Here is a 26,476-nt window from a genome sequence, read left to right on the forward strand (position 1 = left end):
CTCCTTTGAGCCACAGGCGCCGCCCAATCTCCAACTTTCTGAATCAGAGTCCCTGGAGAGTGGGCCCCAGAAGCTGGTACTGTTAACAGAGGTGTGTCCTGTTGTATGCAGGCAGGCAATCCTGATGCACAAATTGAGGCTGAGGCCTCTATGGGTTTTCCCAGGCCAAAGACCCCACCATGCAAATATTAAATAGGTTCTCAAAAATACCTGATGCTATGTATCATTAGACACAACCCCCTCATTTTCCTGACAATGAAACTAATGTCAAGAAAGAAAAGCCAACTTGCCAAAAGTGACACAGGAGTCACTTCTGGAGTTCAGTCCCGGCTGGACACAAGACCTAACATTTATGATTGAACTTGTGATTTGAAAGCACATTCCCAGTTATTATTACATGCGTTCTTTATAGTATATTATAAGCTTCCTGTGGAAGTTATGGACTAGGCTTTGGCTGACAGGTATACACATCACGAGCTTGATTCAGCCAATTGGATGAATATCAGGCTACATGTGGAAACTGACTGGTCATAGTGAGCAATAATGAAACATTCTGAGAGCATGAGATGGACCAAAAGTCACATCCTTGTCTAATGTCTGATTTAACAGACAGCATCCAAGAAAGGACGCAGCTTCCCTGTAGGCACTTTAAGTATCTCCAGCATCTTCCAGAATAGATGTTCAGGTGCATCAGTAATGGGTCAAAGAGAAAAGGGCATTGAGAATTTTGAGACACTAACAGACTTGCCTTCAAAAGAACCCTAACAGCTTATGTATACACGTGTGTGTGTGTGTGTGCGCATATGTGTGTATATGCACACAGAGGGTGCAAAAAAAGTGTGCACCTTTTAACAAGGGGAAAAACCTCTGCTAAAAATTATACTGCTCAAGTCACATTTGAATCCATGTGCTTCAATCAGCTAAAGCTATAATCAGAAATAAGACGGGGGACATGTGAATCTTTCTAAATGCAGAATATAAATGCCTTAACACAATAACTAAGAAAATGCCATGAAGGCTGTGTTAACCAGATTGGTGAAAATATTTCAAATTGTATATAAAACCAGCATACTGTACCCCATGACTACATTAATGTATACAGCTATGATTTAATTTAAAAAAAAAAAGAAGAAGAAGAAAGAAATAAGACGGAAAAGGATAAAACTGAGACCTCTCAGCACGATTCAAGAGCACTAAGCAGATATATCCACAATCAGTGTCTGCCATTACCTCAGAAGCCACTTGTCCCCACCTTGACAGGTTTCTGGGAAGGATAGAAACAAGATCACCTGTAAGCTCCATCACCGAGGCTGGTATACCTTGCACTCAATTCACAAACATTGATAGAAAGCAATCCAGCATGGCAGCTCAAATAAAAATGGATTGAGAATTCAAAACCAATTACCCAAGCATAATCTCACTCAGATGGGCACACTAAGAATAATTACTCTTCATAAGAAAAATGTCTGTTGTAGACACATTACAGAAGGCTGCATAATTAAATACAGCTGCCAATTCTCATTTATCTTTCTATAAATTTGCATGTGAGGGTCTACAAGGATTGCCAAAGGCCTGGAAGTGGTGTACACAGTGGGGCTGAGAGTCAGGGGGTCTAAATTTCTCAAATAGCAGAATTCTAACAAGGATGCTGCTCCACTGATGAATTCTGGCCCTCAGAATGGAGTTGCACCCCTAGTTTGGTTTAGAAGGAATGATACACCTTTGCTCCTCCTTTCTTGGAAAGCTCCTTCCTTTCTCTTTACATAATTAAATCCCAGTCATCATCTAAGACCTATTTCACAAGAGAGCCCTCTGTGATCCTCCTCTGTGCACTGACGTCTTCACCTGCAAAATGGGGATAACTCAAGTATTAGCCTCCTTGGATCATTATGAAAATCTAAAACGTTAATCCATCTGTAATTTTCAAACAGTGAATGGCACATAGTAATTCTTCATGTTACTTTAAGCTCTGGCTCCTCTGGCCAGCACTGGTTTGCTGCTTCTCCAACTATCCTCACACACAAAGGGTCGCCCCTATCCTGAATCAATGTAAAGGACTATTTTTGCCCATGGTGCTTTCTTTGTGCTCCTGTGCTTTCTGTCACCCTAGTCTCAAGTCTCCTTATTGCTAGTAGCTTAAATCTTTAGGCCTCCTACTATACAAGATATTCAAGAGCCTTGTTAATAGCAAAGTCAGAAGGATATCTCAGAGGCAGGCTCATTACAAGATTCCTCCCAACAAGAATACCGAGATAAGGTTTGAGTGAGAAAAGAGTGTGGATGGGAAATCATGCATCCTGAGACTCCAGATGAGTCTTAATTCCAAGCATTTAATCTGGCACATTTAAACATGGCTCATGGTGTGTTCTATTATGGTAAAAATTTGTTGGTGGCAGTGGCTAGAGGGGTCCATCTGAGAGACGCTATTGTGATGGTTAATTTTATGTGTCCACTTGACACTTTATGACACATAAACATCATTTCTGGGTATGTCTATAAAGGCATTTCCAGAAGAGATTAGCATTTGAGTTGGTGGGCTGAGACTTATACCATCAACACTCTTAGGTCTTGGGCCCAAACTAGAATTAACACAGTATGGGAATTTTCAGCCTCCATAACCACATAAGTCAATTCCTTATATTTTATATATTGCATATGTTCATATAACATATAGCTTATGCTAATCAATCATATATAATATGGCATATTATATATGTACATATATATACATCTTCCTCAATTCGTTCTTGTTTCTCTGGAGAACGGTAATATAGATTTTGGTACTAGAAATACAATGGTCCCAGAGGAACAGAATTTTGAGGATGAATTTACTGAGTTGGCTCTGGGCTTTCTGGAACTACCTCTCCAATTTGATTAGTTTTAAAGCTGTCAATGACTCTATTTCTAGTAGCAAAGAGAGCGTTGATAGTCCATGGCACAAACTGGTAATAGAGATATGCAGGCTCTCTACATCAGATACTCCCAGTCAACCACTCATCAGAAGCAAAGCACTGGATAACTGGCTATAAGGTACCTTCAAACATTTTTGGAAAGCTAAGAGATAGAATGAGGTTGGCCAGTTGTTCCTAATATTGCTGGACAAAATAACAAAAGAAAAGGATGAAGCCAGGGACTCAAATTCTCAGATCAAGCTTGGTAAAAATGACCTGAAGGCATCTACTATGTGTGCCCTGGAGGAGGTCCTATCTCCTGTAGGCAGAGGGCTGGGCCTGCTGAAATCAAGTACAGAATCTCTGCAGCCACTGGCTGAGATGCCATCAGGAAAACACAGCCAGGGGGAAATGTCACTGGACTAGGTGGAGGAAGCCTGGCCTGGAAGCCATGACTGTGAAAGGCATGTTATGAGAGCTCCTCCAGAGAACCACATGAAGTGTGGGAGGAGATGGGCAGTCCCTTCTCCCACCACGGCTTCTCAGTAGTGTGAGACTCTGGGAGGAAGGCTGCCCACAGACCACATTAGGAAGAGCAAGATGTCATCCACTGCTCAGGACTTAGAACTTTGCTCACAGTTTTGGAACTTTGCCATCTGGTGTTTCTCAGTGATGTGTTTATATTATTGATGTGTTTTTAATTAATAGTCTATAGTCACGCGTGTTATTTATAAGGAGACATTTCCCCAAGAAGGCAGCCAAGACATTCACCCTCAGTCAAAAAGCAGACCCCAGAGCATTCTGAAGTTGGAGTAAAGGTGGAATCCTAACCAGCTGGGCTGAGCCACAAGGCTCCTTCGCAATTAAAGAGCAAGGCTGTGTATGAAAACACAAAGCAAGGCTGGGGGCTCCTGTTTCTACGAACCACAGGGAGTCAGGTTCCTGCATGCTAATGAATACAGAGAAGCTCAGGGCTGTAAAACAAGATGAATACCACCCCTCATTAGTGCTGCACTTGATGGCTGTGTAAAAGGAAGAAAATGATTCACTTAAAAGGGGTCTTTAACATTGATGGGTCAATTTTGGCAATTACAGGATTTACGCAGGTATCTCTGCACCACATTGAAATGAGCCACAGCAAACATAATCCTCGCTCAGTTGTTTAGCTGATGGCCAGGCAGCCCTTAGAAGGGCTGGGTCCTCATTACCTTTGAGATCTCAGTTTAAATGTCACCTCCCAGGCAGGGCTGGGACTCAGACGAGGCAGGCAAGCAGGGCATCTAAGGTGCCTCCTTAATGTTGTACACTGGTGTCTCCTCACTCGAGACCCAGCTCTGTCTCCGGGAAGTTTCCTTTTTCTACTTTAACAAAAGCAACTACCTCCCTCTTCTCTCCCAGATCTGCTGGGTTCCCATCATATGACATTCGGTGGCACTGGCCCCATTAGCTATTATCTGGTTTATCGTATACTTAGCTACTATCTGTTGTGCCCACCCCTGGGGTCACCTGTACCTCATACCCACCGTGTCTGGGCCACAGGAGGCTTCCAGGAACGTATCTGTTGAATGGGAATAAACAAGGACATGAGAGCTTCCCACAAGAATGGAAGTCAATAACTCTAGAAACCCAAGAAAATCTGTCTGAACCATAACTCTTTCTACTCATATTAAAGTATACAGAACCAGTGGGGTGGGTGAATTCAAAATTTAGAATCTCCCCAAAAGAGATTTGTGGCAAAAAAAAAAAAGGATCTCAGTTGGTAAAAAGTGAACCATAAAATACAAGCTCCAGAAGTGTGAAGACTGCTTTTCCAAATCATTGAGAGAGAAAAAGGGAAATATATCATGAATGAAGACTCGCATAGACACACTTCCAGATAATTGCCATTAATGCCCACATCAACCCTCTGAAGGAATCTTTGTCCCCACTTCCCAGATGAGGAAACTCGTGTGAGAATTAAAGGACTTGTATAATTGATATATGAATTTACAGCCAATAACTGAGGCATTTTGGTGCATCAGGATTCTGATGTATGAATTTACAGCTGATAACTGAGGCATTTTGGTGCTCAGGATTCTGCGGGTTCAGGATTCTGTTATAATTAAAGGACTTATATAATTGATGTATGAATTTACAGCTAACAACTGAGGCATTTTGGTGCTCAGGATTCTGTAGGCACCAAAATTATTCTTTCTTCTTAACTTGAAGAACTCAAAGTAGAAACATACTAATTCCTCGTGTTACTGATTAATTGCTCCCAACTGTAGCTTTTCTAAGAAACCTCTGGGTCAAAAAAATCCAATAATTCTCTAAGAGTAGTCAACATAATTAGACGATTTGTTTTTCAGAAACATATATTTTTACATATCTTACCTCTCTTATACATATCCGCCCTACTACTTTTCCACCATAACTGTCATTAACCTCTGTTACATAAGCCTCTACCTCCTTTGCCTTAATCTTTGCCCATTTTTTTTTTGTTCAGACCTCCCCTCCTCAAGTACCTGAACGTGAAAACTAAGTCAAACTTCCGATCACTTCCTCAGAAGGAGCCTAACTCATCAGAAGTCCTAACTCATCAGTTCACTGTCTAGCTTTGTTCTAACTGTATTTCTTCTCTCCCTCCCTTCCCAAACTTCAAGATGACACATAGGTGTTGATCACAACCTGGTAAATGTGGGAAGGAAACAGAGAACTATTCCCTGACCCTTACGCATCTCCCTGTCCTGAAGACTGAGGAACGAGGACAGAGCTCTGCAAACAGCCAGCCTCTGTAAGGGAAGCATCACCCCAGTGAGAGGGCAGGTAAAACCCAAGCCTTCCAGCCCCAAGTCTGTGTGGAGGCACAGCCTGGGTATCACTGCACTGTGCTCCGCTTATAGCTTCACTTTAAGAACAAGAAAAAAAAAAAGCCGTGTTCCTTCAAGTCCCTCCTGGAGAGTGAAAGGCCTTTCAGACTCACAGATTTCTCCCAGGCGGAAACACAGCATTCGATTTTTTTTCCTGTCTTAAGTTTCCCACCTTTCTTCTTCCAAAAAGCAAAGAATTTGGTCACAAATCCCTAAAGATTGGACTCTCAAGACCTTTCAGGGGTCCTGCCTTCCTGTCTGAAAGCATGCAGATTTTAGTTTGGGTCCAACCTCTTTCCCTTAGCAAGGGACATTAAGCAAGTCATTTCCTTTCTCTGCGTTTCCCTTTCTTCACCTTAAAATGTATCAGGAAGGTGAAATGATTTACATTTCTCCTAGCATGAAATATCAGCAATCTAGTCGAAAGAGTTTAAAAAGGGATTGAGTTAAGACTTGCCACCCAGGGAACTGAAAATCCCATGTCTTCCTCTCTGCCCTGGCTTCCACCTATAAATTCCTACCTTCCAGTTTTCCTGACTTTTTTCTTCTTTCACATGGATCTTCCCCTGTGCCAAGGGCAGCACTGGGCCATGAGGAACCACGCTGTATGAGACAAACATCACCCCTGCTCTCAATGAACCTATATTTACTGGGGAAGGTGAAACAGTAGCGAAATTAATGAATAACCTCTACATAAGATATAAAATGACTGCAAGCTGTACAGTATTAAAAGCACAACAAGGGACCAAGAGACTGACCAGCCTAGAAACCTCTTTTAGATAGGATGGCCAGGTAACATCTCTCTAGAGAAGAGACACTTAAATTGAAAAAAAAAAAAAGATTTAAAAAGAAAAGAAAAAGAACTAGGCTTGTGGAAAAATACGATTAGGGGCCATGGGAGAGGGGGAGGTAGAGAGAAAAATGAGAATATTCCAGACAGGTACGAAACCCTCAGGCAGAAAATGCTGGTTTGTTTTAAAGAAATTGCAAGAATACCAGGTCACCTTTGGTGATTTGGGTTCTACCCAAATACCTCTCATTCTAGCCCCACTGTTTTCTCTTTGGGGTCTGTATAAACTTAGTGTACTCACCTTATCACTAACATGTTAATAGTGGGCAGTGAGGAGCAAATGAGGGATTGAAGGATGTCTCTGATGCAAAGATGTTGGCGCACCACTGCTCACTGGCCAATGTGGCCCATCACAGGACACCGAAAGGCCACAGAGACAACAGTATCACCCAGGGAGACCATGTGGGGAAACTTTCTGACTTACCACCAGGCACCATGCACTGGCAATGGCAGTGAGCTGAACCCTAAAAGCACTGAGTGTGTCTCTGGTGCCAGAGTGCACTGGGAAGGTCAATAATGTTTCCTAAAATGCACAAGGCTGGACAGCTCCCACCTGACCATCTTCCGAAAGGCCACGTGCGTTAGACGTCTGATACTGTGTCTGCAAGAACACTAAGATCTCCCCCACTCCTCTAGGTTCCTAGCAGGGAAAAATCTTTTTAAAGTTTTTGTTGTTGTTGTTTTTATCTTAAGGCTTTTATAAACATTTATTAATTCCTGACCTCTCTGGACAGGATAGCAAAGCCAGAAAGCCATATATCATCCCCATACACTCAGTCTCACGCTCAGCTCACATAACACCATCACTCTTCGGAACATCTTGCCATCCGGATGTTTAGATTAGGATAATATAGGAAAGTGCTTATTTCTGGCACACAGAGGCTATTCCATGTACGTTAGCAGTTATAACTTCCCCCAAGTACATATTGCCCCTACTTATCCTCCAATCTCTTGGAAATGTTCAGCTTGTCAACCCTGATAAACAATCTGGCAATTGCCTCAAAACAGCCAGTGAATTTTGACAACTGTGCACTGTGTGTGCCATTCTCAGTCATCAGCTGGCTGGCCTCCAGCATATGCCATCATTCCAAAATACCCAACTATCCTACCCCACGCCACCTAGCTGTGATAGAGCAGGAAGCATGGACACTGCAAAGCCAGTGACAGGAGCAGAACCACGTGTCCACAGGAAGCTGCTGACACCCAGAGGACCTGCAACACCAGGGCTGCCAGACCAGCAAAGCTGTCAACAGATTCCTGATGGCAAGACTAAGGAATCGCTAAAGGATCCTGCTCCTCTATCCACCCAACAAACACGGTGCACACAGGACACCCAAGGCCACATGTACGTGCTCTGAGTGACCTCAAGAAGCCACACATTATAAGATAGATAGAGATGCAGAAGAATGGGTAAGAAAACAGATTCTAAAGGACTCAAAGGGAAGGAGAGGTATTGGGCAAAGGTGCTTAAGAAAGGCCTGGAAGACAGCAGAGCACCTGCGGGGTATCTGACATGGGTAGGAGGAGAGAAGAAGGAATTCCAGAACATAATATAGCAGCAGTAAAGGCAGGGATGTTGAAAAGCAAGGCAGCTTGAGGCCAGTCTGGGAAAACCTGCAAGACCCCATTTCTTTTTTTTTTTTTTTTTGAGAGAGAGCCTCAAGCTGTCCCCCTGGGTAAAGTGCTGTGGCATCACAGCTCACAGCAACCTCCAACTCCTGGGCTCAAGCGAGTCTCCTGCCTCTGCCTCCCAAGTAGCTGGGACCACAGGCGCCCGCTGCAATGCTATTTTTTGGTTGCAGCCGTCATTGTTATTTGGCAGGCCTGGGCTGGATTCGAACCCGCCACCTTAGGTGTATGTGGCTGGCACCTTAGCCACTTGAGCCACAGGTGCTGAGCCCAAGACCCCATTTCTATAAAAAATAACTTTTTTTTTAATTAGCCAGGTGTGGTGGTGTGTGCTTATAGTCCCAGCTACTCAGGAGGTTGAGGCTGGATTACCCCATCCCAAAGTTGGAGGTTAGAGTGAGTCATGATTGTCCCACTGCACTCCAGCCCAGATAACAGAGTGAGACTCTATCTCTAAAAACAAAGAAAGAAAGAGGAGGCAGTGGCCTGGCCAGAATAGCTGCAAGGAAATGGAAGCGTGTGCTCTGCTCGGGATCGCCTCGTTTCCATCTGAGACAGAGGTACCAAGCTGAAAAGTGACAGGAGGGAGGCCACTCAAGAAACTACTCAAAGTTTTCAGCTAGAAGATCCCTGGTTATGAGTAAGTCACGGTCTTCCCATTGGAGTTAATACTCTAAGTCAGTGGTTCGCAACCTTCCTAATGCCGCGGCCCTTTAATATAGTTCCTGTGGGTTGCAACCCACAGGTTGAGAACCACTGTGCTCAATTCACCTGTGTGACCTTCAGCAGCTCGCCCATTTTATTAACACACTGACTAATGCCCCCATCCAAGAAAAAAAAAATTTGTCCTTGGGATGATGATGTCTTACTATGTGACTCCCAAGGTAGAGAATGAGAATTATAAATACTCTGCAATGCACCAGGCCTAAAATAAGCATGAGTTAAATACAACTCACATGGTAGTTCATATGTTAAAACCTCAGCTTTCCCCATCTTTAAAAAGGAAGAGAAAGGGGGTGATTTGATGAGATAATTGAGCACAAAACAAGCAGAAGTTTCCCCAAATGAATGTCACAGCTTCTTCAAAATTTCTTAGCACACATTTCCCATCTAAGTGATGGATTTGCTGCTTCCGAAGAATATATTTAAAAGGTGAGAACTCTTCAATCTTTCAAAATAAAGATAGGAAGAAATATGATTTTTTATAAATAAAGATTAGCAGATTTGATTATTTACAAAATGTAAAACCCCTACTTCATAAAAAATAAAACTATGATAACAGAAATAAAACAGAATGGGGGAAATACTGGCATCTAATTCAACAATGTTTTCAGTTGATATATTAAAAACATGTACAAAATGATAAGGAAAACAAGCTCCCAATGGATAAAGTTTCTGTAGTAGTACATTTTCAAGACATTCATTACATGATGACACTTCCCTGTTTACAATCCTTCCCCACTGAGCCCAAAGTAAAACCCAAACTGCTTAAGATAGTTGACAAGACTCCTCAGGCCTTGTCCTCCACCACCTCCTCATCCTTCTGTGGCCCACTCTCTCTTTGCTCACTGCCTTACTCAGGCTCTCATGTCCCACAGGACTCTGCACAGACATGTCTGGAATCTTTCTTCCTCTTGTCTCCAACTCTTTAGCTTCTGGTTAACTCTTCTATCCTTCATCCTGAGCTATGGGCACGTCCCCCATGTCAAGATTTGAAGTGCATTTCCCCCAAAATTCACCTGTTGAACTCCTCACATCAGTATCACAGAACATGACCACACTTAGGAACGAAGTTGTTGCAGAAGTATTAGTTAAGATGAGGACATACTTGAGTGGGATGGGCCACTGATTCAATATGGCTAGTACCCTTATAGAGGGGAAATGTGGACACAGACAGAACCACAGGGAGAACACCATGAGGAATGAAGAGATAAGGTGGTGAGTCTATGAGTCAAGGTATGCTGAAGATTGCCAGCAAACCATCAGAAGCCAGAGAGAGGCATGCTTAGAAGGAAGAAATACTTCTAACACCTTGATCTTGGACCCTGGCCTCCAGAACTCTAAGACAGTACCTTCGACTGTTGAAGCCACTTGGGCTGTGTTCCTGTGTCATGTGGCCCAGCCCTGATCCTCCCCTGGATCACTTTCTTCGCACTTTCCCTTCAACCACTTCAGGGAGTACTTGACTGGAGACAGCACAGGGGAGATGTGTGTTGCTTGTGCCTGGAAAACTTGGGAATGAGCCCTGGCATGCATGAGCTCTTACTGAAGTCTTGAGGGATTAGGACAAATGGCACTGAAATCCTGACAGAAATGGAGGCCAACCCTTGCAGAAAGAGCACCTGTCCCTAACACTTCACCATCACTAACTCAGGGTGTCCTCTCAGCTGCTGGGTATTATCATCAGTCACACTGTGGAGATGAGAAAATGAGGCCCAGGGAGTTACTGCCCAAAGCTCACAGCTAGAAAGTGGCAGAGCTGGGGATTAAACTCAGGTGGTAGGAGCCAGTGTGCATGCTTCTAACCTTCTGCATGCAGACTCACAAGAGTATACAGTAAGCAGGGACAGGTAACAGGTCAGACAGGTACAGAACAGTAAGTTCCTATTTGACAAGTCTTAAGGGGTTATTAAGAGGACTGAGGGCAAGTACAGTCCTATACCAAATTTAAAGGAAAAAAGGGATGGACCCTCCTGGTGACCTGCCTTTGATGACACCATAACAGACAGTGCATTTGAAGGAGTTATGGGTCTAACCAAGGAGGAACTGTATCGGGGTCCTTGTCCTTCAGTGAGGTATATTGCACAAGGGTTTTACATGGAGGGGACTACAAATCACAGACTACTAGGAAACCCAGTGGCAACCTCCAACCCAGGCCAGGACTTACTCAGAGACTATCCAAGGTAGGGTCAAGTTCAAAGGCTCTAGTATCAGACGGCATAGATCCAAATCACAGTTCTACCATCTCCTGAGAATGTGGCCTCAGTAAAGTTACTTATACCCTCTGGCCCTCAGCTTGCTCCGCTATAAGAGGAATGACAGTATTTACTTAACTATAAGGATGAGTTAAAATATATGCACGTCATTGGTGTCCAGCCCATAATTAGTGCTCAGCAAGTATTATTATTGTTGTGGTGGTTGTTACTGAATTCATTTTATCAAATATAATGGGCCTGGATACTGTCAGCAGAGGAAACATGCACATCCTTCTTCAAGTCTGGAGAGGTGTATTTCCAGGTATTACATTACCTGACTCATATTCCAGTAATGTCACAGCGCTTCTGTGTATGGTGTACAAATTACCATAAATCATGTGAATGCACGCATGTGTAATACACATACCACACAGTAATACACACTGAAAACTGTGTTAAGTTTTCAGAGTTCAGCTTTTCCAATGTAAGAGTTATAGAAATGTACATTTCTCATAACCAACTTGACAAAGTATGCTAAAATATTAGACTTCCTCTAGGAGTCTATGTTAAGAAAAAATCTAAAATGCACATAAAAACAAAGATTTATGTATCCAGTTATGCATCAGAACATCAAAACAGTGAAACAATCTAAATCTCTAAAAATAGAGGAATAGTTAAGTAAATTATGGAACAATGTAATATACTTTTATGCAAACATTAAAATTATGGTTGCAAAACATTTTGAATAACATAAGAAAGGTTTATTCAAACATTACATGAAAATAGAAAACAAAATTCTTCATACACGAGTATCTCAATTATATAAAAATGCATAGGTAAAAAAAATGTACAGGGATGCAAATGCCAAACTTAAAAATGATTTTGAATGGGATTTAGATGGTCAGTATTTTGAACAGTATGCTTCATTCTTCAAGCTTTGGGGAAAGTATTTTTATTAGTGAAATTATTACACAAAATTTAAATTCACAGAAAAAAGAAAAACTCAGGAAACTCACTGTTTCTTCCTTGCTGACAAGATAAACTCTTATAAATCATCTCAACATTCAGGTCTTAGGGAACTCAGACAGATGCGTTTAGAGAGGATGCCAAAGCGAACTACCAAAGTTTCTTTGTTTAAATTTCAAAATATTAAGGGAGGTACAAATGTTTTTGCTACATGGATGCCTTATAGAATCCTGATGACAGGACTTTTAGTGTGTCCATCATCAGAATAGCATTTGTTATATTCAGTAGGCAAATTTCACTCCTCACCCTCTCTGAGTCTCCCCCTCCTTGGTTTCCAATATTCTTTATGTCCCATTGTGCCCATGTGTGCCATTGTTTAGCTCCTAATTATCAGTGAGTACATGGGGTCTTTCTTTTTCCATTCCTGAGATACTTCACTTAGGATAACAGTCTCTAGTTCCACCCAAGTTGCTTCAAAAGACATCATTTCATTCCTTTTTATAGCTCAGTAGTACTCTATGGTATTTATAGAACACGTTTTCTTTATCCACTCACGAACTGATGGGCACTTAGGTTGATCCCACTGTGAATTGTGCTGCAATAAAACATTTGAGCACAGGTTTCTTTCTGATAAAATGATTTATTTTCCTTTGGGTAGATACCCAGTAGTGAGATTGCTGTGTTGAATGTTATGTCTATGTTTAGTTCTTTGAGGAATCTCCATACAGTTTTCCATAAAGGATATACTAATTTGCAGTCTCATCAATGGGATATAAGCCTTCATGCCTTCATTTCTCTCTGCATCCACACTAGTACCCAATGTTTTTTGATGATTTTTGTTTGTTTGTTTGTCAATCTCAAGCTGTTACCCTAGGTACAGTGCCATGGTGTTATAGCTCACAACAACCTCCAACCCTTGGGTTGAAGTGATCCTCCTGCCCCAGTTTTTCTATTTTTAGTAGAGATGGGGTCTTGCTTTTGCTCAGGCTGGTCTTGAACTTGTGAGCTCAAGCTATCTACCCACCTCTGCCTCCCAGAGTGCTAGGATTACAGGCGTGAGCCACCTCACCTGGCTTATTTAAATAATGGCCATTCTGACAGCGATAAGGTGGCATCTTAATGGGTAATTCTGGGGGTGTGGGGAGCTCTTGCTCTCATTTTATTTATTTTTTATTTTTATGTCAGATTAATATGAAGATACAGCCTCGGCGCCTGTGGCTCAAGCAGCTAAGGCGCCAGCCACATACACCTAAGGTGACAGGTTCGAATCCAGCCCAGACCTGCCAAACAACAATAATGGCTGCAACCAAAAAATAGCCAGGCATTGTGGCGGGCACCTGTGGTCCCAGCTACTTGGGAGGCGGAGGCAAGAGACTCGCTTGAGCCCAGGAGTTGGAGGGTGAGCAGTGAAGCCATGGCACTCTACCCAGGGGGACAGCTTGAGGCTCTGTCTCAAAAATAATAATAATAATAATAATATGAAGATACAAATGGTTAGGTTTTACTGTTTACATTTGTCAGGCAAAGTCCAAGTTGTAGTTGAGCCCTTCACCCAGGGGGTGTGCTGTGTACCCTTACATTGTGCTCATTAGGTGAGAGCAAAGCAATCCCTCTCCCTGTTCCCAGCTCTTCTCTCTCACCTCCTCCCCCACTTGAATTTAATTGTGTTTTTCTTTCCAGTGGGCATCTGTAGTGTGATACTTTACTGAGAAAAATGTTTTTCAATTCAATCTAGGTTAATACAAAAGATGTAAAGTTATCATCATTTTATGTATAAATAGTATTCCATGGTATACATATAAACTTTATTAATCCATTCACATGTTGATGGATAAGATCGTGTTGGGTTGATTGTGAATTGAGCTGCAATAAACATTCTAGTGCAAATGTCCTTATGGTACAGTGATTTTTATTCTTCTGAGAATATACTTAATAATGGCATTGAGGTGTCAAATGTAAGGTCTACTTTCAGCTCTTTGGCGATTCTTCATACTTCCCTGAAGGTTAGTGACACTGAGCATTTTTCATGTGTTTGTTGGACATATGTGTATCTTCTTTTGAAAAACTTCTCATGTCTTTTGCCTACTTTTCAATGGGATTTTTTGTTTTTATCTTGATGATTTGCTTAAGTTCTTTGTAGATTCTAGACACTAGTCTATATCAGATGTAGAACTTGTGAATGTTTTCTCCCATTGGGTAGGTGGTCTGTTTGCTCTGTTGATTACTTCCTTTCCTGGGCTGAGCCTTTTAATTTAATTTAATCAAGTATTTATTTATTGTTGAATTTTCCTTTGGGGTATTAGTCATAAATTCTTTGCCTAGGTCAATGTCTAGAAGAGATTCCCCTAGGTTTTCATATAAAATTTTTCTAGCTTCATGCTTTAAATAAGAATGAAATAGGACCTCTATCTCTCACCATATATAAAAGTATCAAAGTTTCAAAGTAAATTAAAATTAGGTCCAATTCCATTTTCTTCAGTTTGCACTGTCATAACCCCTCATCCCCAACCATATCTTTATAGACAGCATATATTAAGGAATAACATGGAATAACATTAAGAAGCCATATCACTTCCTCTATTCTCTACCCACGCTTACAAGAAGGCTAGTGTCTCTAGGATTACTCTGCATTTTCAAAATGTTAATGTCTGATCTGAATCTGAGTATAGTAGCCAGTAAAGCCTGGTGCCTAATAGCCACTTACCAGGTAAAACTCAACAACACCAGTCAGCACACCTAATCCCAATGGTGTAGAATTTCAAGTGAACCCAGGAATTTAAACCTCAGAAAAGACAGTTGCCATCTGATGGCAGGTCACCAGGTACACAGCCATGACATATAGCTGCTGTGACTTTGGGAGATGCCTAGAATTTTGTCATTCCTGCAGTTTTTGTGTTCATCTCTTCCTCCAATTGTTGAGCCATCCCAGTACCCTTCTAACCAATCCTACATCATGCTAAAGATAGCAATGTTACTTGCATCTAAAAACCCACTTATGAATAGAAAGGCTTCGAAAGTTTCCTGAAAACCATTTCCAGTCTGGGGCTCTCTGATCCCCCTGGGAGCCTAGATTTCTGGCTGCCAGCTTGCCCTCATAAGGTTTATCTCAGCACCTATGACCACTCTCTGGTAGCACCACTCTCTAACATCAATGTTAACTGCCCAATTAAATGGACCTGATGCTGACAGAATGTGAGCTAATTATTAGGTACCAGAGCATGCCCAATTGTTAACCTTTATGGTTGTCATTTATAGAGATAAGTGTGCACCTATGGATTTTCACATGAATGACCATGCTTGTCACTTGGAGCCACCTCTAAGGAAAGCATGTGGATGGAAAGTGGTATGCTGGGGGTGAGGGTACCCAAAACAAATTGGCACACACCTTTTAGAAGCAAAGATGGCCATGCCATTTCTAAGATCTGTGGCACATGAAAATCAACAGGGGAGCTCTTTAAATCTATAAACTCCCAGATCTTGACCCTAGACATTGATTCAGTAGGTTTGAAATTAGGCTCAAGAAACTGAGTTTTCTGGGCAACTCCTGTGGCTCAAAGGAGTAGGGCACCAGCCCTATATGCCAGAGGTGGCGGGTTCAAACCCAGCCCCAGCTAAAAATTGCAAAAAAAAAAAAAAGAAAGAAACTGACTTTTCTTAAATTTCCCAGGCAATTATCATAATCTATCTGAATTGAAAATCACTTAGACAAATATCCAAGGAAGCCCATTCCTAGTCCCCAAGGTAATCCCTTGGTAACAGATCTCTTAGGAAATATGAATAGTTACCAATCTAGAAAGACCACAGAAATATGGTTACTAATATGTCAGTGAGGACAAGGGCCTGACAAGAATTGGAAGCCCTAGATTTGGGTCCCAGATCTGAAATCACTGCCCACCAACCCACCAGGGACCCTCAAGCATCCATCTGTGAAATGGAGTATTCGATTACACCGACCTCACATTCCTCCTCAAAACATGAGAAGTGGCACACCTTCATATAGACAATGTCTAAAAATCATATAAAGTAATGCATATGATTCACAGCAGTGAATGGGGGAATCTCTTAAAAGATAAATCATATGTTTTATAAGAGTTGACTTCAGCTTTAACTTGGACATGAAACATTTGGAAGCAAAGGCAAGATATCAAATGCTTTCTCTGTAAGTTCTAGCATTCCTGTAAAGAAACTTCACAGACAGAGAGGAAAAGCCTTCCCACCAGTTTATTTCTCCCCAAGTAATATCTGGGGCAGTGGTCTTTGGTCTAGAGAAGCTGCCAGAAGCCTCCTAATGATATTTATAGCCTATGTCCAATAAAGTAATTGGCCACCAAATGATAAGAAGTAACAATGAAAGTCTGACTACCTAATCTTTATAGTCATTATATACAAGTAGGAATGGGGTACGTAAAATCCACTCTCCTATAAACTTGAAAATAGATAGGCTCTGTGTGAATTAAAATGTTCCCTTTCTTTTTTTTTTTTTTTTTTTTTTTTTTTTGGCTTCAAACCACATTCCAAGGTCCCACCTATCATAGTTTTACACACATAGACATCTGGCAGGGAAATAAATTAAGGTCTACCTTGGAGAGTAGGGAAATGTATCCATTTATAAATGTTATTTTAGAAGGGACTATCTGAACCTGTTCACTTATTAGCATCATTAGAGCACTAACGAGTCCACTGCCAAGAAAAGGAGAGGGAGCTCAGGCTGTGGGAAAGGATGGGAGGCATTTCACACCCTTTCTCCAAATGGTAGGGTTATTTACGATTGTGGTAAAATGGCACCGCATTTGGGGAAAAGGAAAAACGACATAAAATAACAATCAACAGACACAACCCATACAAAAGTCTTACATTCTCTCAGCCACTGGACAACAAATCAAGATTTATGCATGTTGTGGTCCTGCCTAGTGGAAGAAAGAAAAAAATCAGGCCATAAAAAGAATTCCTCTTTCTCATAATAAATAGGAAAACATTAATTCTGTAATCCAGATCTGCTTCTCTTGTATCCTCCTTTCTCCATTTCTCTAGCAAAGTAAGATGTCTGACAGCCCAATATTTAGAGCAACCTCATTTCTCATTATAGTTCTTTTTTTCTTTTCAGAACAAAGACTTTCATAGATTGCATGATGTTTAATGAATTTAAACTAAGTAGTTTGGACAGGTGTTCTGGCTAATGCCTGCCAACTGGATAACATCCGTCAGGGAACAGCAAGTTAGCAGAGGATGTGATTTTATTGACACTTGGATTACAACTTCCCCACCAGATGTTTTTAAGGAGAGTGGCTGTACTCTGGATCAGTGTTGTTAGCTCAGAAAAGGTACCTATTGGGCATCATAAATCCTGTGTGTGTTTCTGGTTTGACTTCCCAGGCTGGGAGAGACTATGGACTCCCAGGAGAAAGAGATCTGTGAAATCATTTCATATAATATCTGTATTTATAAGAAACCAGAAGGATGGATGCATAAGCTAATTAATAATAGAAATGGACCCAGGACCCAAGTTTCCTCTAAGTTCATTGTCCCCAATCCTACCTGAGGTCAGAATCAACCAGAGAGCTGTCAACATTATAAATTTCTGAGTAGTACCTAGCCTTACTAAATCACAGTCTTTTGGAGAGTGCTCAGAAATCTAGAATTTTTACATATTCCTCAAGTAATTCTGAGGATACACCAAGTCTGATAAACATGCATGGCCCCACCCTGCCTTCCATGTTAGTTAATTGGGAGGTAACAAAGCTCTTGTTCAAGGGGCTTATATATCCCAAAAGCTGTATGACAAAAAAAGACCAGTAAAGGATGAGTTAACATAACACTATGCTGAGGAAATTGAAAATCAGATTGTATTTTGCATCCTATACCCAGAGTCAGTATCAGCTGCTGCAATGTCATCACCATCACCTGGTATATAAAAACCAGGAAATACATTAACCTTCACCTTTCATCAAACACAGATGAGTACATAAAGGAGAAGATGTAGGATTATTCTCAAGCAGAAATAAATTGTTTCAAGGCATTATGTGCCTAGAAGTCTAGATGTATTCTGCACCCCACCCTCCTAAAGACAGCATCACAGTTGTCTTCTGGAGCCTGGTTAGAGCTGCTATGCTAAGAGCATAGAGGTATATGATCAAATAATCATCATTTTATTAAGTACTGACTAGAGTATCAACATTTTGCATTCCATGCATCATCTCACTAAATCCTCATAAACCTCTATGAGATGGGCCTTTCATCACTTTATTATATGGATTAGTAAACTGAGGCCCAGAGAGATTCAAGCACTGCTCAAGGAGCAGTCAGTCAGCTGTCGAGCTGCACTCACACACAGGCAACTGACTCCAGGACTCCCCTTATGCATTAGACACATGCAGTCCCATCTGTCACCAGGTGTCTCTGAGAACTATGGCAACCATTAGTATATGAAATAGTCTCTCCCCTTAAGAGGCTCACATCCTCATGGAGAAATAGGAAGTGTTGTATTAAAAAGCAAAACAAAATAAATGTGCCATATTGATCTCTTCTCTGATTCATTCCAAAAATTGTTTTGCATTTTTTATGGAATGAGGCAGGGTGATAATAATAAAAATATAAGTATTTCCAGAGCAGGGCCACTGCTTGTAAAAGGCATTGCACTTCATATATATTCCTACATATGCCTGCTGTCACGTTTCCAGTGTACATTAATCTGATCTTCCAAATGAACTGAACAGTAATCATCACATACTCTGCATCTCCCCACAATGAGCATAGGGCTGTTTACATATGGATCCTCAATTAATATCTATTCCACTGAATGCTAATGACCCATTCAGGAGTTTCCACCAGATTTATTACCCCTGGAGGCAAATAAGAGAAGGTCCTGGTGCTAGAGGTGGGATTTCACAGCCTATATCAGGCCAGCCTTCGAGACCTCACACATGAAGAGACTAGTGGATGGGATGGAAAGCTTTTAATTAATAGCCTAGCCAAAAAATGTCATTCCAATCCGCAGTTCTGTTTCTACTAACTCACTCAGATTCAGCAGGAATTCCACTAAGGAATTGGGGTAAGCAGCTGTAGAGGGAGGGAAGCACATAAATAAATCATGAGTGTCATTAAAATTTGTAAACTAATAACTTCTGGGAAGTCTTAGCAATTATTATCAGGGTTTTCTTGGCAAACAAAAAATTAATAAATGCAAAAGGTCTCCATTTTCTATTTTAAAAAAAAAAGCAGCTTCCCTAAAAAAGGTCACTGACAGGACAATTAGAGAAGAAATAAATGGTCCAGATAACAGCTTGTGAAGCAGATAAAAATGAAACGGGATTCCTGTCAAGAGACTGAGACAACTCAATATAAGGACAGGGCTGGGGTAAGAAAGGGCTGGTGCTGACATTGGGTTGGGGCTGCTGGAAACGTTTGTCTTGTCTCTAAACCCTTACTCTGAATCCTTACTAAGGTAGCTGAAGGGCTAGACACTGCAGATCACAGACAACTGAGGCACACAGACCTTGCCCTTGAGAGGCTCGTGGGTTGATAAGAAATCATGAATGTAGTGTGAGCAACAGAGGGGCATCAAACCCAGGGTGGAGGGGCAGCAGGATGTAGTTGGGGATTAACACACTCCATAAATACCTTAATCAGGAACCCTCTGGTCTGAAACCACTGTAATCTATAGTCCTGAGGCCAGGCATACCGAAAGAATGGCCCTGCAGTCTTTTTGCTTGTCTAAAAGCACAGTGTCTCTCCTGTGCTGTGAGGCTCAGGGTCAATGAAACAAAGCTAAAGAGGACAGAGGTGAAGAACCAAGGTCCAATCAATAAAGGGGACCAATTCTTCTAAAAGGATTCCTTTTTCCTCTTGTGCCTAGACAACCACAAGTTCATTTAGCCCTGTGAGGACCTCAATTTAATCATCAGAAGAAAGCTACCATGGAGATCTCACACCTGCAGAGACCTCACACCTATGGTGACCTCTCACCAGAGGAAAGCTGCCATGGAGACCCCACACCTATGGAGACCTCACACCTACAGAAATCTCATACCTATGGAGACCTCACACCTGCAGAGACCTCTCACCTGTGGAGACCTCACACCTGCAGAGACCTTACACCCCTGGAGACCTCAGACCTATGGAGACTTCACACCTACCAAGATCTCAGACTTATGGAGAACCTCATTCCTATAGAGACCTCATACCTGCAGAGATCTCACACCTATGGAGACCTCATATCTGTAGAGACCTCACATCTATGAGACCTCACACCTACAAAGATCTCACACCTGTGGAGACTTCACATCTGCAGTTCCTCTGCTACTATGTTTTGATCTGAAGCTGACCAGTAAGGGACCTTCCTTTGCTGGAAAGTAATGTTTGGGATGGACTGATGGAAATTTGACATTGTTTGCTAGCTCATATCCCTCCAGAAAGGAGTACTTTAAACCTTTATGAGACAGAGTAAATAGTAATGTGTTTGTGTATTAGTCTAAGAGCTTATGTTGAAGACACATAGAACTGAGCCGACAAAGTGTTTTGCCAATCACAAACACAAATTCTGGCCATGACTTATGTTCAAAACTAAAACCTTAACAACTTCAAGCAGTGGCTCAATTGATCTTCTCTAGGGTCTCCACTTTCAGAGAAAGCAACATTCTTCCTTGCTAATCTAGGACCATGATTGCCCCAAATGAGTCAGAGATACACGTACTCATACATGCAGAGTGGCATAAAGATGGCACCAAGGCATGTACCACATGCAGACCTCATGGAAATGAGCAAGAGTGATCTCCTTCTGAGTCCACAGTGCCTGCAAGTGCCTAGAAATGGCCTATTTTTGGTGAGAATGGAGGAGAAACAAAGGTTCTATCTGCTGTGGTTTCCATTTTGAAGGGTGGACTTACGATACTGGAGATGGAGTGTCAGATCCAGGGAGCAAGGGAGTGTTCCTAAACTCAGTCTATCACCCAGGTTACTCAGGGAAGGCCCTGGGTCTTTAAGAAAAGTCAGTCCCCACCACACTCATTCTCTAAACTTGAAATCCTATTATGCAACATGTTCTTTGGCCAAGGGTCCCACAGATGGAGATGCTAAATGACAAATTTATACTGCCATCTTGGTATTGGTGAAGAAAGAACTTTGGCCATCACCTGTATAATAGCACCACAGAGCCCCAGAAAGAATGTCGCAAGAGTACCAGACACCACTGCACGACTTAACACTTTTAAACAGTCTTCTGTCTATTTAGAAGTCGATGGGCTCTGAATTATTAATGCAATGAGGCAAATAATTATATTGCACTATAACCTGGCAGGGGGTGTCATCTTGTCATGACAGCTGCTGCCCCAGGCTTCTCCATTGTACAAAACATTGAAGAAGAATCACCAAATTCAATTTCACCTTGGTTAAGCATGTTGGGCCAAATCATGAATTTGAAAGCGTGCATGTTTTATTCAGTTTCTTTTCTCTGCACACTATATTAGGAAGGGAAATCATACTGCTCCAGGCTCTAACTGTAAAAGACATCATCATTATCAGAACAGGGAAAGAAGGTAGGAGATTCAGATCTTCAGGGGATGAGTAGGGGAGATGGTAAGAAGTTAGAAGGCTCCCTGCCAGGCCCCCGCAAGCTGGGAAAGCCCCACAGAGCTTAGGAGCAGTCCCTTCCATCAGTCACACTTTATCCAGGGGTTTATAAGCCAGGCTTTATCAGTTCCATAAACCCCCTGAAACCTAACGCGAAAATACATTCATATATGAGATTGATTCAGAGGGAAAGCCCATAATATACACCAGCTTTCCTAATCCCCAAATGGTTAACCATATAGGACCTGTTATCTGTAAACTACACCCTGAGCAACCCCCTTTGTTTGGGCCCCTTCTGTGACCCATGCATGTCCCCACAGTCTCCCCACCCTGACCCAGCCCTCAGCTGCCCCCTCTGCCTCGGGCTTGGCTCCCTTCCCTCCTGAAGACTAGGCTTTTCTGAACTTTGCCCTGCAGTAAGGACATTTTTCCACTTGTCATAAGCCAAACTGCATTCCTCCCATCATTCCAGCACCTATCTCAGAGAATATCTTTATTTAATAATGTCTTCAACTAGGTAAAAGTTGATATTCCAATTTCCCCCAACAGGCACAAGGGACAATATACTAAATAGCTCTCCGCTTCCCTTCCTAAACTCCAGACTTCATCCTCAGAGAGCTCCGCTAGTTCCCAGAAAACAAAGAACACACACACTGGGTGCCCTACAGCTTCACTCACACAGACCTTTGCAGCGATGGCTCCTTAAACACAAAGTCGATAATGGAGGAAAAACTCTACACAAGCACACAGGGTTGTAATAATCATTAATAATTACAATTAAGTAAGCACTTCCTACACGTGAGCCACTGCCTACGTGTTTTTACATTTATTTTATTTAATCCTTACAACCCGTTCATTAATTTATTCATTAAGCAAACATTTATTAAACACCGCTTGTGTGCTAAATACTCTTCTAGGTGCTGAGAATACAGCACTGCATTAAAATGAAAAAATACATATTCCCTCTTGATACAATCTCAGACGTTAGTGGGTGTTGGTAGACAGTAAATAAATCAATAAGTAAACATTTAGCATGCCAGGCAGTGGGAAGCACTGAGAGGGGAGACGCAGCCAAGGGATGAGGTATCGAATCTGAAGAAAGGCCTCACAGATTAGGTGTGACCTGTGAGAAAGAGGGGGAGAAAATGAGGCCTCCACGGCGGGCGCACCCCTGGGGCGGTAGAAAGAGGGACCAGCTGAGGGTAAATTCTCCAGGGAAAAGTGTGGCTGGTGTGTTTGAGGAACAAGAAGGAGATGTGGTTACAGCAAAGGTGCCTTCTGTGCCGCTCCCAGGGAAAATGAGAGGGAATTGATTAAATGGTGGAACCCTGAAAAAGACACGTCTACAGCCTAACCCCCAAATCTATAATGGAAGCTAATTTGGACCAAAGGGTTTTTGCAGATGCCATTATGTTAAGAGTCTCAAGATGAGGTCATCCTGGTTTATCCAGATGGACCCTAGAGCCTCCAGAGGGAGTGCAACCTGGAGATGCCTTGATTTCAAACTACTGGACTCCAGAATTGAAAGACAATACACTTCTGCTGTTTTAAGCCATCATCTCTAGGAAATTAAAACAGAGAGGTTAAATAAAAGTGCCCCAAGTTACAGAGTTCATCGGTGGGCAAACGTGGACTCGAATCCTGGCAACTGTACATCAGGGTACTGTTAGAGACACCAGGCTGTGTACTGAATGGCAGTGAATGTACTGGCCACTGCTGTCGTGGGGCATACCCTTTATTTAACTCACTGGCCTAGGTTTCTGGGCTTGCCTGGCCTGCTCCTAGAATAGCCAAGCCTTTTCTGAGACATGAGATGCCCGGCATAGCTATTTTCCAATATAAGAACAAGATTTTCTCCCTTGTTTCATGATTTGACCAAGCAGACAGCAAAGGAGTGAGGCTTAAAGTATCACACAGCATCAACTATGCTTGGGCTTGAAGGAAGGTTTCTGAGGCTCTAATTCCCCAGGAAGTACAGCCTGAGTGGAAATAGTCACGCTTTGATCTGTCAGAGGCACCCTGGTTACTTATACCTCTGCCAATTTTCACTGAGCAGCAAAATTAGGTTTTAGACATCTTGTGCAAGGGGAGGCAGGCCTCGGTTGATAGGAGCAATTAACCCCTAAATATTTAATAGATGCTATGACTGCTCTCTCTTCCCTAGAGACAAGATTGGCTTGTTCATTGCAGGCAGAGAGGTCAGGTGAAGAAGCATTAGATACCCTGGAACCCCTCTGCCCCCAAACCCCTGAAACCTTCAGGACAGGGCTCTTGGATGATGACATAGTCAGATGAAAGGCTATGATAGCCTCCTCCCCAGTGTTCACAAGTGACAAGGTAAATGGGATAAAATGCACAACCCCTAAGGTTTCATGGACAAAAGCACAGAGGTGGATGAACACACTTGCTATTGCCCTGTGGGACTGCACATCTGAGCAGATATACGAGGAGCCACCTGTAAAGATGTACACACGGGCGTTCCCTGTGCAGAGAAACTCTCAGCTTCATGGCTTTATTAAAGTCCTTTCTGACTCAATTTGCCCACTTCCCTCTTCTCCTTTGTCCCCTGTGCCCCAGCACTGCCATCAGAAATGACTCCTCCACTAGGCACAGGAGGTGCAGAGCCCAGACTCACACATGAAGTATTTTCATTTCTTTTAAGATCAAAAGAATAAACCTTTAGACTTAAAAAAGGTGTTTTAATATATGATATTAATGTATTTGTCTTTCTACCAATACAGTGGTAAAATATGCCTTTTTAACTATTATTTGTGGGAAAGGAGGCCCACCAAAGCAGGACTGACTAGAGCTCACGAAAGTCATCATGTGGACTTGAATCTGTATTTGCACCCATGTGCATCTGTTCCCATAGGCAACAGCTTCTCAAAACCACAGCATCATACAGATGCAAGGGTCTTTTAGATGCAAAGACCCAGACACAGTGGTTGGTCCAAGACTCACACCTAAGGCAAGAATCTCTCCCTCATCAAGGATCTCCCATGGTTTAAGACATGTTAATCTCTCTTGCCAGACCTCACCTTCTTCAAGTAGAATGAGACATTGCAGGAATTCAGAAGCAACAAGAGCATCAAGGTGGGTGTGTGACAAAGGAGATAAGCAGAGTGTAGATGAATTCACAGGTAGGGGCCGTTGGTTCCACCTGGGGCCTTTGGGCAGGCATCCAGGAGGCAGGTGATCATCTGCTCCTTCCAAACCATACTTCCCAACTGTTTAGCCTGCACTTCTCACAGGAGCCCAGTCAGAGCGGCTCTTAAGAATCCTTAATCCACTTACCTCCAGAGTGAACTCTCAGTGACACTCCCCAGGTTGAAGTCATACAGCTTGGTCAGGATAAGTATAACCTGCAGGGGATTGGGGATGAGGACAAAAGAGGGAAACAAAAGGGAAAGAAAAAGGAAGCTTACTTTAGTTTGTGTAACAATATACAGTACATCTCATATCACCCAGAGGAGGGCTTAGTATTTATCCATTGAGTTAAGGGGAATTATAGGATCAAGCAAGTGGGGAAAAGTTATTAATTTAATGCATCCCTATAACTGGTAACATTTATTTTAATCCTGACAGTGCTTTGTATTTGAAATAAAACATGCCAACAGGAATTAATTGGGTATCAACAGTTGTTTCCCCACATCTGTCCTTCAAGGTCAGGCATGGGCCAGCTGGCTTTGTTCACCACCAAGGCCACCCAGAGGTCAGATGATGGGTTTGCTTTTGATTTTGATACAGTAATGACTCTGATTTACAGAATTGGACCAAAAAGGATAATAAGAACCTGGGCCTGATACTTTCTGCTGACAAAAAAAGTTCAAAAAGATTTTTGTTTCCACAAATAGGACCTCTAACAGGCATAGATACCTGAAACACAGGCAGGTCCATCCCCTCTCATCCCCTGATCTTCCACCTGCCATGGACCGTGCTGCATCTGCCCCACCGTGGAGTAAGCAGATCGCTGAACTCCACCAGACTCTAGGACCAGTCTTTGATTCCAGTGAAAGTTAAGTAAACAAGAAAGAAGTTGTACTTGTGATGGAGGTGGAGTGGCCAGTTAGTGGTTTTCTGACTGGTCTTGGGATGGCCTTTATGCGTCTCCAGCTGGAGACCTAGGTGTCAAACATTGCCCTGCCTTCCCTCATTCATCTGGACAGTGGCTTAGGCACAACTCCACATCTACAAGGATGTTAAGCGCATGCACCTGAATCGATTTTAATCAAAATGCAGGTGCATAATATACATCGCCTGCCTGCACGCGTGATAATCCAGTTACACATAATTGTGTTTATCTAAATTTAATGTACAACTCATTTCACTTTTCTGAGCTCCTTCCCATTCCACAGTTTAACTTCCTCTAGTTCATTTTCACAGCAACTATTAAACACTCCAAGATAATGAATTTCTGCTACAGAGATGGGACTTTACCAATCTAGGTACCCATTTAAGATTAAAGAAAAATAATCAGCCATTACATGGAACATTTTTATGGCACTTAACTAACAACAAAATGCCCACTGTAAAATTTATTCTCATCCAGCTCTCCATGGGGTCAATCAGCCCCATTTCCATTTCTTCTAATGTAAACTAAGAAAAAAATTAAAGACAAGGGATATGACCCCATTATCGGTCAAAAGAGTCTATGGCCCTTACTCTGTGAGGCCCTTACCACAGGACTCATAGGTTTCCTCTCAAAATGTGTCCTGTGATGAGGAATGGCAGTTTGGCAAGAAACCTCATCAACAGCATAGATGTTTATAGAACAGCAGGATCTACCAAACTACCTATCCTGTTACCATAATA

General features: G+C 42.2%; 1 protein-coding gene across 1 annotated transcript in view; it reads right to left on the reverse strand.

Annotated features, from left to right (window-relative positions):
- SORCS3 (sortilin related VPS10 domain containing receptor 3) overlaps positions 1–26,476 on the reverse strand; it is a 599,222-nt gene that overhangs the window by 386,462 nt on the left and 186,284 nt on the right. Inside the window, exon 2 of the mRNA XM_003787189.1 lies at positions 24,959–25,026. Within this exon, the coding sequence (XP_003787237.1) occupies positions 24,959–25,026 (68 nt within the window). The remainder of the gene's footprint in view (positions 1–24,958; positions 25,027–26,476) is intronic.

The sequence above is a fragment of the Otolemur garnettii genome, unplaced genomic scaffold (genome assembly GCF_000181295.1).
Source record: "Otolemur garnettii isolate 467f Iridium unplaced genomic scaffold, OtoGar3 scaffold00021, whole genome shotgun sequence".
Taxonomy (NCBI): domain Eukaryota; kingdom Metazoa; phylum Chordata; class Mammalia; order Primates; family Galagidae; genus Otolemur; species Otolemur garnettii.